At 47.9% G+C, this 12,364-nt stretch overlaps 1 protein-coding gene across 6 annotated transcripts in view; it reads left to right on the forward strand.

The window, feature by feature from the left end:
- Positions 1–12,364, forward strand: part of LOC126924827 (four and a half LIM domains protein 2) — a 70,510-nt gene that overhangs the window by 34,939 nt on the left and 23,207 nt on the right. For 5 of the 6 annotated variants that reach the window (XM_050739774.1, XM_050739725.1, XM_050739782.1 and 2 more), the window contains 3 exons: positions 9,848–10,022; positions 10,535–10,768; positions 10,847–11,056. In XM_050739774.1, coding sequence (XP_050595731.1) covers positions 9,848–10,022; positions 10,535–10,768; positions 10,847–11,056 — 619 coding nt within the window. Of the gene's footprint in view, positions 1–5,767; positions 6,627–9,847; positions 10,023–10,534; positions 10,769–10,846; positions 11,057–12,364 lie in introns of those variants that run through there. The other variant, XM_050739754.1, reaches the window with a different exon arrangement.

Consider the following 12,364-nt stretch of genomic DNA (forward strand, 5'->3'; position numbering starts at 1 on the left):
CCGAAGAAAAGACGAACTCGGATAGTAAGGTGTTGAAAAACATTTCGGAAGGCTAACTCGGAAATCGATGACGCGATAGATTCAAAGATAGAAAATTAGCATCGGATCACGTGTCGTCGGTGATCGTCGAGATTTCAACAATCGGGATGACACGTGACAGCTCGTACTGGCTGTTCTTTTCTCATTTAATGGAATCATTAAGAAGACGTTCTCGTCGCTGCTGGGTACAGAGTTGATAAGCTTCTGCTCGAATTATCGATAATCACACGTGCATTTCTTCGCAAGGAAACTCCCCTCTTATGAATCTAAATCAGGATGATGCTCATGGATATGACTCGTACGGTCCGCTCGTTCGTTCGTCAATGTCGCTTAATTTTGGCGCATGGCAATTTACGTTTCATCCGAAAACAGATGAGACGGAATTTAGCAATTTCCGTTTAAATTTACCGCAACTGCTATTCGAGATTCTAGTTACAAATTCAACGAACGTTACCTTATCGGTCTGCCTAGCGAACGCAAAATTTTGCAACGTATATTCCGCCTATTTCAACTCTCGTGTTTCTGCGAACCTGCGGGTGACCGCGAATGGCTTACGCAACGCGAATTATTCAGAGACGACATTTTACGAAATCCTCCTTGTACCTGTCCAATCTCGACGCGTGCGTACGTCTCGCGTCTTTGACGATTACGTAGCTTTTCATTTGCGAGATTAATGACATCACTGATCGATAATACGACTAATTCCTCGGCTCGTAACGTTTCGGGTGGAATCGTGCCGGATTTAATATAGCTAATCGAGCTTATTGCGACATATGGTTGGAAATTTTACGTTTGGATATTTCCCTCAACTATCGTAGTAGATAGATAAGTCGAATGCAAACTATAGAAGCTGGTCTGCGCAGTATCAGGATGTCACGATCAAAACCGCAAATGATCGTTTATTGTTTCAAAGTCATTCGATGTTAGTTATTCACGGCGAACGTCCTAGAAATTCGTGGTTAGTTAAAATATATGGGTACGTCAAATAAATCTCACTCACGTCCGTACCAGAATAAATCAGCGACTCATTGCCAAGGTGATTCGTTTGAAACTTATTCCGGCCATTCTTCGCTTTTCGATAGCGCCAGATCCCTCCGCGTTCGTAGTTTCCGCATCCTAATTTCTTGGGAGAATAAAATACCGATTGCCCGTCAATTCCGCTTTCTTCCGCTTCGGCGAAACGTAAATCCACGAAAACTTGCGCAAACTCGAGAACATTTACAAGTAATTCCCGCGTGTAATTTGCATACCGTGTAAGTGAAATACTTGCCCGTAGAAAGACACGCGTAGTAACGGGCGATAATCCAGAAACGTACGCGTGTGTTTACGACAGGCTGTCTTGCGCGTCCCGACGTCAGTCGTTGTTGGTAGACCATGCCAAAATCTTGTCGGCTTATGTCATATTTTCGTGACAATCTGCGCAGCTTTCGAGGGAGGCTCGCCCGCTTACCGAAATCGCTCTCTATTAGCGCTTCCTCTTACGTAAGCGCGAAGAACGAGATATCTACTGACCGCGACAGATCTTCCAGTCCACGCGGCAAATGTAGCACGAATCTCGGCGCGTTCACCTTGTGTTTAACGCAAGGAAACACGCGAGACGTCAAATTTACCTCTCGAAGAGAAGGAAATTACTTCCAACCATTTAGCTCTTCGAGATAAACGCACCGCGCTTAATTGGTCGTTGTGCAATTTACAATTGCGATTGACATAGCTCCGCACGGACAATGAGAACGAAAAAGATAAAAAGGAAGAAGAAGAAGAAATAGACGATAATGCGTTTAAAAATCCTTTCACCGGTAGAGACGACTGCTTCGAGGCACGGTGAATCTCTTACCGTATTTGGATTTTCGCAAAAAGACGAAGGTAATTTCTCTTCCGCATCGTGGAGAAATTACGCTGCATAAATAAATAATGATAATAATTAAAGTCGAGCAGCGACGAGGGTCTGGCGAGAAACAGCGAGCTGGGTAATTTTCCTTTCTCCGCTGACTGCGTTCGAGCGAAAAAGTGCTGGAAATGGCAAGCGTTAAACGATTCGTAAAAGCATCGTCCATCTTATTGCACACGTTCGAGCAAAATGACAACTTCCGTGCGACGCGACAGTGCCAATATTTTAGAACGGTCGGTCTGAACGCGTTTCCCTGTATCGTTCAAACGCGAGACACGACTCGAGCAGCGTAATCGAAAATGCTGACTTCACATCCAACAAACGCGTTAACGACCCACGACGAAATGCCACGGCGTCGTCTTGCACCGTGATTTACACGTTGTACACCTTTTATCGAATCGCTGTAACGAGACATTTGCCAGGCGTTTGTTACCTGATGCGCTCATAGACTGTGTCGAATCGAGCAGCTTCCGAAGTTATTGATCGTCCAGCAAATTACCTATTTTCACCGGCATTCGTTACAGTCTCGCGTCAGTTTGTGAATTAGAACCCCGACGAAACGTCGCTTCGTCGTTACGTTCGTTCGCTCTTTACCGGTTTATTCAGTCGCTCTCGAGGGATTCGTCGTCGATTTATCGATGCGATCGACGAAAAGGGTAGCCTCGTTAGAAGAGCATCGGGTCGCTCTCTAAGTTTGCTGGACGTTTCGTGATCCCGAAGAATGAGCCCGCTCGAAGGTTTTTAAAAGCAGAGATTTGCCGGGGGTTAAGTCGAGAAGACTGGTAGCGCGCGTAAATGGTAGATCAGCAAGCTGCGCGGGCCGCGCTTCTAATTCGACTCGTGTTCGGTTGCAATTCACGACAAGGTGGGAGCTTGGTCCGTGTCGGAGCTTTCGACGACATTCGAGGGATCCGCGTCGCCCGCGCCTGCGCCACCGAGCCGCACTGTTTCACGGGCCACCCGGTATTAACTATAGGTACACACCTACCTACGTTCTCGTCGAATCTCATGGCGCCAGTTTGAAGTACGCTCCTTCTGCGAATGCACTCTGTTACGTGGCACGCGTCGCGCCGTCCCGTTTCATTTCGAATCTCCCGCGTTCCCGCGGCTACCTACCGCGCGCGTCTGTATCTCCAGTTTTATCGCGGTAATCTGCCTCTCGCTCCGATCGCAGATTCGCAATAATCATTGGTGCTATCTAGAAGACAGTGCGGCGATTTCGCCCTGTTGGCCAAGATTACGAGTGGTGGTGTGCAGTTCGCGAATAATAACAGTGGAAGCGCGTTCCTCGCTTCTGTGTACACACGTGCAAGTTGTTACGGTAGGCGATATACATACGTTTTACAGAGACGCGGCGGAGGTCGAACGGTCTGCACGATGCGAGTTGTCTAGAGTCGCGGAGATAAACGGAAACGACGGAGAATTCACCGAGGCGAGATTACCTACTTATATTTTTATCGTGGTGCTCGTTTGGCCGAGATACCGATCGTGAACGACGATGGCTACGTCGGCATCGAGCCGCTCCCCTAGTTGATTTCACTTTCGTCGGGACGCGAAACGCGCGAGTCACGATGCAAGCATCGAAAAACAGCAGCGGGGCTGGCTCGCGATCGCCGATGATAGGCAATAGACGAAACACGCCAACAGGAAGACAAAAACAACGCGAAATTGCGTGTTATTCCGCGACCGAGTTATTTCCATTCGGCCGGCATCGCCGCCGCTTAATATAGCCAACATTTATCTAATTAATAGCCATTAGCCGTCCGCCTTCCTATCTCGATAATATGCCGTCAAGATCCGTTGCCTTGACGCGAAAGCTGCCTGTCTAGCTTCTTTGTTTCACATCCTGACACCTGTCACTGCGCTTATCCAACGTTTTCATGCCTGTTGCCGAGCGCTATGCGATTTCTAAGTCGCTATAAACAGAAAGTACGAAGCATGGTGGCGGGAACGCAGCGTGAAAAATTTCGCGAACGGCCATTCTATCGCGATAAATTATCGTATCGTAGGAAACGACATAAATTTCTTATCGTCGTAAGAATTTCTTATCAAAGTCTTTTGTAAGCGTTTCGAACGATTGCATACGATTGCATACGTTCACACAACGATGTATGTATGTACGTAGTCACGGATATTTCAATCGCGAAACGCATTTTTCTTTTCGAACGACCGGTACGCGATCACCGAACCAACGACGAAAATACTTTGCTCTTATTAGCGGATTCTCTTCTTGGCAAACGAATTTGCCTGGATGCAATTTGACGACTGACTAACTAACCGACCCCTGTCCTTTCCCCTTCTCCCTATCGGTGATTCTCGCGCTAGATTTGCACTCGCGATGATTCACCTGTGACGGAATAATCGGATTCCAGGTAAAACCATTTCAGAAATGGAAGAAAGATCGTAGTCGGTCGTCACCGGGCTTTGATTATATCAAGCCATTAACGTCCGATATACATACATACATCGTACGCGCGCGTCGAACGTTATTAGCTCCTACCTTCTTGCTTACGTCAACCTTGTTCGCGTACGCTGCAAGCGGCATACGTGGTTGCTCGCTATCTGCTGTCTAACGTGTTATTTATACGACGGAGGTACAAAATGGGCGGTTAGCGATCGAATTCATATCGATACGTTATTAGAACCGAGTCTTCCTCGCGGCGGTTCTGTGAGATCCGGGATAATTGATTTTAATCGCTGTTCCGATAGATCCCCAACTATCTGCAATGAAACGATAGATGTTGCTCTGAAGCTGAAAAGCGTGTAGGATTAATGCCAGGTCTCTGTACGGAAATTCCTATTCGTTTTCATCGGAACGCGAGTGGGTCGATAGAAGCACGCTGGTGTAAGGAAAAGGCAACTTCTTGCTTCCATCCTGTTATCTTCGATGTTAGATTTATAGAGATTATCTCATCGCGACAACGTACAGCACTCCGATTCTATTAGCTTAGCACGGCCGCGAAAAGCCGTATCGTACGTCGAACGCGTTTCGTCAAAATGGGACGTTCCGAAAATTTTGTTCGCGTTCAGATTACCGGTTGTTTGAATTGTATCACCGCGCACCAACGCTTGGCCAGGTTGTCAATCGAACGCAGGCAAAAATGAAAATTCGGGGCAAATGTGACTTCATCGACGTTGTAGATGAGTTAGCGATCGCTCGGCTCGAAAAACGTGGTAATTTTTGAGAACAACGGGTTGACGAAATTCACGAACAAAGCGGTTCTCGGCTTCGATCTCTCGGTTCTTGATTCGATCGAGCGTTTTCACGCGCAACCTTCGGTCCTTCTTTGCACCAATGACACGCACAGATATCCCGGAGGACCGTCCTTCCTATAAATAACCGCGTGTCTTGATGAACCATGGCGATTTCCGCAATGAAAATAAATTCAACCGGCCGCGCGTACAAAGCGCTCGCGCGCGTGTTCCGTCCGTTCGCGTCTAGATGTAATAATTTTTCTGGCGACAGCCGTCCGTTCGTCGGCGATAAAACAGACCATCGACCTGCATTCGAGCCGAATTATAAACTGACCTTGCCGTTTTTCTACGAGCACTGGCAATTTCGCGATCTAGTTGCGAAACGAACGTTCAACTTGTATCGCGTTATTCCTCGGTCGCTCGTCGTTCCTTCGATCGTTTCTCTTTCTTAGGTTTTCGTTCGATGGATGGGACTTTTTACGAGGGGTAGAAAAAAGAAAGAACGGGTTAGTATGGATCGGGAGCGTTTCTTGCACGCGAGAGGAACGTTCGATCATCCGCGCCCCGCTTTCCGTTACTCTTCGATTAGCTTTTTGTCCGGTGAAAGTATCTTCGCGCGTGATTTTCCAGAAACTCCACGTCTTGAAAGATCATCGCGCGTGCCGACGTGCCGTTTGCCAATCTTCGCTCTGTGGAACGGCAATCATCGCGATGTTTCGATGACTCACACTCGGGACGAAAGTCCGGTACACCTGTGACTCGGCCAGCGATCACGAGGATCAACGAGAAAGCAGAAACCTTCTCCTAGCCTTAAAATTAATCATTCTAGACACCTGGCAAAAACTTTGAAGAAGATTCACGAAGCTTGGAGAACCCTTGAAATCTCGAGAAGCGGACGTGAAGATGAAGATCAAAGGTAGAGAATCGAACAGCTCATCCTGAACGACAAACTGCAAAGGCGTCATACGACGCCAACGCTGCTCTCGGGTTTGGGCCCCAGGATGAGTCCCAAGGGACCGAGTCAGGAGGGCCCAAAGATGGAGGTGAGGGTGTCCTGCGTATCGTCGCCGGGCGCAGAACCTCAAGGGATCAGAGTGAAGATACCGGAGCCGAAAAAACGACCCATGAGTCCTCCTTTTCACGAAGCGACGCGCGCCAGATGTCCTTCCGTGCCCGAGAAGGATTTTTACAAGAAAGCCGTATCGTTGGATCGTCGGGACAGGTACCCGACGTTGTCCGGCGCCGAGATCAAAAGGGGATTAATTCCCGGTGGCGTGGATGCACCACGGACCAGGAGGAATCCCATGCTCGATCGAAAAAATCGGTTTCCAACGATCTCCGGCGCGGAGCTGAAACGAGGCCTCGCCATCGGCAAGTGTCCCCTGGAGGACGGGCTGGATCTCAGCCTGGCACCCTGGCCCGGTATGAAGTGGGCCTGCGTCAGGGTGTTGCACCTGTACTGTAAGGTGTTCGACCAGTTCGAGCTGTTCGAGCTGATAGTTAGGTAATTGAAGAAAGCGGCAAAGTTAGTTTCTGCAAACGAGTTTGCTGCGAGTGGATTATGTGGCAAACCTGTTCTATCGGATTTGGATTTAGCTGGGGTTAAAACGTAGGGAATTCAGGTTTTACCGTGACGATATTTGAATTCAGGTTTTATCGAGCTCTCGGTGGTTCTTATCGAGTTCGAGCTGGCGCCCTAAGGTACATACGCTTTCGATTCCGGCCGACGTGTTTAACGATAGTACACGGTTAATATTTGCTCCTCCCAGACACGTGCCATCACAGTTGATAGATCGTTTACGGGCAGACCGTAACACCTTTCACGGACGTCTAACAATCTCAAGGCAACGCGTTTACTCGATAACATCGCGACCAATTAAAATTCTAGAGGTCCATTAGCGCCGGTGAGAGGACTGGTGGGGAAGAACAGCATAAATATAATTAAACGGCATTAGCAGGCAGACAGAGTTGCCGTCGATGGCTCGTTGGTTGCCCGTTTCACGACAGAAAGCAGCTTAGAAAGTCGGATCGAAGTTAGTCACGTCGACGACTACTTCTCACGACACAGTCTTTCGCTTTTCCAGATTTCACGCGCGCACCTTTCTTGGCACGCGAAGCGCCGTGCCATAGAAATGTAGCCGGTCGATCGACCGCGTGACACGCGCGCGATTCCTTCAATCGCACCGCGTGCAAATCGAATTAGCGTCGTTTAACCGGTCGTGTTACGCGTGTTCCTTCGAACCACGTCGGCGCGTTATCTTCCACCACTGGTAATTAATAAACTCGATGATCTGGCGACGATTCCAGAGCGATTTTCCTGCGGCGCGGCTTCTTTTCTCGCGGTAGAAGCGCATTAATATAAGTCCACTCTGGCTCCGGCCTCTTCAGTTTTACGTTTTTTCGGATTCCGCACCAACAGCGCCGCTTACACGCGTTACGCTTGTATCACCCATCGTGGAATGTCGGGACAAATCGCTCGGTTTATATATCTCCCGAGGAATTAATCGCGCGGTATGGTCTCGCTGCTCGAACCGAAGGACGCAAATAGTCGTGCGTGACGCGCGTGGGACCTCGTAAATTATTCTGCTAAATTTTTTACGATGGCATCTCCGCGATTCTCGTCGCTCCTTACGAGATGCCATTTCAGAACAGGCCATGGTGCTTCCTTATCATTGTTGATTATGCTCGAGCTTTGTAGCAAGCCACTTCGACTAGTTCGCAACGAGATTTAAATGGAAGGAGGCGCGTAATTGGTTAAACTCGCGCGTGTTGTTTTTCACGAGTTCGATGCGAGGTACGATCGAGCCAAATTTAAAAACCTCCATTCGTACAAATCGGTTACTCGAAAACGCGGTGTTTCTCGTGGAAAATTTGCTTTTTTACGCGTACGACGAGCGGAATCGTATTCGCGATCGAATCGGTGTCAGCGGATATTCACGTGGGCAAAGGAAAACGAGCGTGTCGCTAGCGAACCATTTGAAACGGCTCTAGGACAGCGTGCTATGAACGCGAATGAATTATGGTCCACCATGCGAGTATTACGTTTCACGTTCGCAGAGTTAACGAGGCGTCAACGTTAATTTGCATCCACCCTGCAATACCAGGACACATCCACAGCGCTCGTATAATATCGAGAGAAGGTAACACGACGCGCGGGTGGATGTTCAACGTTATCGTCCCCTTGTCAACGAAAAAGGCGCGAGAAACGAGCCGTTCCGTAGCAGTCGCGAGAACCCTTTATCGCTCAAGACCTCTTTGCCAACGGGCGGATTATGGTCCGTTGGCAAACAAAGCGTCTATTTCTCTGACATTATAGACGCGACATTATGAAAAGTGTTGCGCCGTGTCCCACGGGAATAATTCCTCAAAGGTTGCCGAGCTAAAAATCGTTGTTTCTCTGATTATCAAGGGGAAAAGATAAGTTTCAGTATAGCCGGATATCGCGGTCACGTAAGAACAGAGCGATGCTTCGCCTTTTACGAACTCTCGGTCGCACTTTAAACGACCCGCGAAAGGAGCTCTCGATGGACTAGTTTAGCTTCGAGAATTTACGAACGGGATACGAAGAATCTTTTTCGTTCTCGGTTGCTCGATCGACGAAAATAAGGTGTCAAGTTGCGTCGAGCGCGAATGTCTTCTCAGTCTCGAAATCGCGCTTCTATGAAACCCGATTTTACGGCGGCCCATTAATGCGTCCGCTGGCACTGTTAAATTTAACGAGCTCTCCTCTGCGTCGATCTTCGCCTATGTTTCGCCCGTTTCCACCGTTCGTCTGGTCCTATAAATCGAAATTCGTAGATTTGCGAGTAAATCGCCGCAACACCCGGTCGCTTCCTCGTCTTTATTTTTCCTCGTTTTTTCCCTGAATATAGCGCCGGATAAAGCTTCCCTTTGTTAGATTTATCTGAGAGCCCTTGTGGTCGTATTATCGAGGTCGAATGCACGAAAGAAGAAAAGAGAGTTTCGTGTTAGCGTCGCGACGACCTTGCCGCTGATATATCCGGAAGGGTGCGGTAGAACGGCGATGAATGCCGGCAACAGGGCAAATGCATCCCCTTGATTATACGATTGACGTTCGATCCTACCATTAGCGTATGATACGTGGGCGGCAGGAATTAGAGTCGCGACTTTTACGCAATCAGCCTTTCCCCTGTTATTCCCGAATCGAATCGCAGATTGCCGCAGGCAACGTTTTTCCAAACGTCTTTTTGTTTCTGCTGGAATTAATATCGTAGTTTTCTACGCGCTAAGAAAGATCAGGTCGCGGCATCGAGAGTTGTTAACGTTGACGAAACGAGCGTATCCCGGTTGCAAAGTTGGAAGAGTAGACGAATTGAAAAAAATAGGAAACGAGGACATCGTTGGAAAAAAATAACACAGATGTTTGCATTGATTAGAGCATCGGCAGGAAGCGCTTCGCGTTAAAGCGCAATAAAACTGGATTCGATTAAAGGTTCTATCAGGACATGGAGACGTATCCGGAGTTAATGAAAGACTGGAGACAAATATTTAGCCTCCGTGGTATCCTCTCGGTTTAATAGATACGTACAGCTAAGGTATTGGTGTTCGCCCTACATACAGCCACGGGGAAACTAAGGCAGTTTCCTAAACGGGAGAGAGACATTAATCTTCTTGCTCGATACCACGAGAAATTCCGAGTATATCATGAATGATGCATGACTTTGCAAAGTAACGAATTACTGAGAGATTCTTTCTCCTTTTCAGAAAGAACTGCACCAGTTGCAAGTGTCCCCGAGAGGCGCACGATGTGTGCCACGAAGAATGGGTATCGGTCAGGTCTCGTTTGGGCCTTAAAGGCGAAGAATCTTCGTGCCCGGTTGCTTTCGACCCCAGGGAGAAGGGCCTCGCCTGGGCTCCTCCTGGTCTACCAGCTCACAAGGTGGGTAATCGCGATCGTTTGTTCCGTGCTCGTTCCGTACAACGTGATAATCGCTTCCTGCTCGATCCCGTTTAACCGCGCGCGTACCGTCTCGATTTGACGCAACCGCCGAGATTCAACAAACAATCGTAACACATGAAATTCTACAATTGTCGGGAGTTATCTGGTCGATTACGTCGAGAGGATACCATCTGCAGATGGAACAAACTCTCTAATAACGAGATACAGTAGTAATACGATCGTGAAAAACGTTTCGTTACGCGTTCACGGTCGAGCAGCTCGTTTGCACGCGCTTGCAGTTTACAATATTTTCTAAAGCTCTCGGTGTAAATTACCAGGAGCTGGTCTTTATCATCGGCGGATGCTCTATCTTTCGCTGCTTCCGCTAACAACTCACGTTTACCATATCTTACTGGGCATTGGATAGACACGCGAGTTTTTGCAGCGATCCGTCCTTCTTTCGTTGGAAATTACATGGGCGCTACATCACGCTCGTTTTCCTTTTGTTGCAGGTGGAAGAATACTTCTCCATGCTGCCGGAGATATCCGTACCCAGGCTAGGCACGCCTGGGGAACGATACAGGGACCGACAATTGGCGATTCAGCTACCTAAGCAGGACTTAGCCAGAGCTTATTGTCGCCATTTGAATCCGAAACATGCCAGTAGCGCCGACGATTTTATGGCGGCGAGGAACGAGATCGCGTTAGATATCGGAAGCGTACAGGAAGTACTCGAGAGAGATCTCGTAAGTATCAACGCGAATATTATTATTCTATGCGATTCTATCGAAGTACGAAACTAAGAGTGTTTGATTCGTTTGTAGGATTGCGGCGCGTGTCACGCACCCCTGAAATACGGTAGCCTCGCCGTATCAGCGAGCAAGTTGGGTCTTTTGTATCATCCTGCTTGTTTCCGATGCACAGAGTGTAAGGAGCTTCTCGTTGATCTCGCTTACTGCGTACACGACGACACTCTGTTCTGCGAGAGGCATTACGCCGAACAGCTGAAACCCAGGTGCGCAGCTTGCGACGAGGTTAGTACGTTTATTTGCCGTTTGCTTGCAAATTTCGGTAATCGAAAATTCTACGACAATTTATGGCAACGTTTAAGTCCAAACGAAAGTGAGAACAAGCTGCGAATTGCTTAATGAAACGTCCTTAAACGTTTTCAATTTCCCGCTCGAAAGAGGAAATAATAGTACCGGCCGTACCCGATCAGATAAACTTACCGTGCGGCGCTAGTAAGATAGCCGTAGCTCACTCCGTGACGAAACTTTCTTATCTACTGAAATCTCCTTTATCGACGGTAGAGGTTTGCTAACCTCGATCGCTGCCATCGATACATAGAAACGAATCTCGATGCACGTTTCGAATTCTAACGCGGGAAATACTGAATCGTTCGCGCGGACTAAGCGATAATTCATATTTTTTTAATTAATCTTCACGAAACCAACAATTTTTACTGTTACTCTTTCAAGCGAATCTGATTCGTCGTCCTACACGCGGCTGATTTTTCCATTTACGGTTAAAATCCGGCGAAAAAACAAAAGATCGCGCGCGACTGTTTTGCGAAGGTACTTTGCATCGTTCCGCCGTGCGTTTTTATTGCATCGGTGGCATTGCTTTCGCATTAAGAAAACCTGAAATCTCACCGGTGACCCAAATGCGCACAGTCAGCTGTCAAGGTGCGCGTAAATCGCGATTCGTGCCAAGCTCGGGCCTGTTTACCGCTCTTAAGTGTACGAGAACATCGTTCCCGAGCTTACGAACGATTTACCGTCGACATTGCCGCGATCACCGGCGCAAATAAATTCTCATTGAGTAATATACAAGTTACCGTGCAATTTTATGCAATCGTCAAACGATTTATTCGGTTGTTCCAGAATCTTTCTTTCCCTTCTCTGGAAACTTTCGCTGTTCCCGCTGACAGATATCGAGCTCTCGCGACAGTTTAAACGTCGATCTTGGCTAATCGTAAACAGTCTGACTGTTGTTGAAATATCTGCGGCATAATGATACGAAGTGCAGCGCAATCGCGAGGCGTTGTCTCGCGCGTTGCGCCGGAACTGGGCCGCTTTCGGCTTTATTTAGATGGACGGAAATAGGAATCGTGTAGGATTGAAGCCGAACATCGTACAAGCATGTTCGTCAACGTGGCCACTGCGCAATGCGAATTATGTTGTAGAAACGCGAATTGGCCAAACCTACGATCTTTTTATCTCGATTCGTCGCTGACTAATAACTTTACTCACTCGTTTCGATGTCTGTATTAAACGTTACTCAAATATACGATCAATCGAGTACCGCGCGTTTCCATGTTTCTTCTTCTCAAAGAAATGACT

Source organism: Bombus affinis, chromosome 2, assembly GCF_024516045.1.
Source record: "Bombus affinis isolate iyBomAffi1 chromosome 2, iyBomAffi1.2, whole genome shotgun sequence".
Lineage (NCBI taxonomy): Eukaryota > Metazoa > Arthropoda > Insecta > Hymenoptera > Apidae > Bombus > Bombus affinis.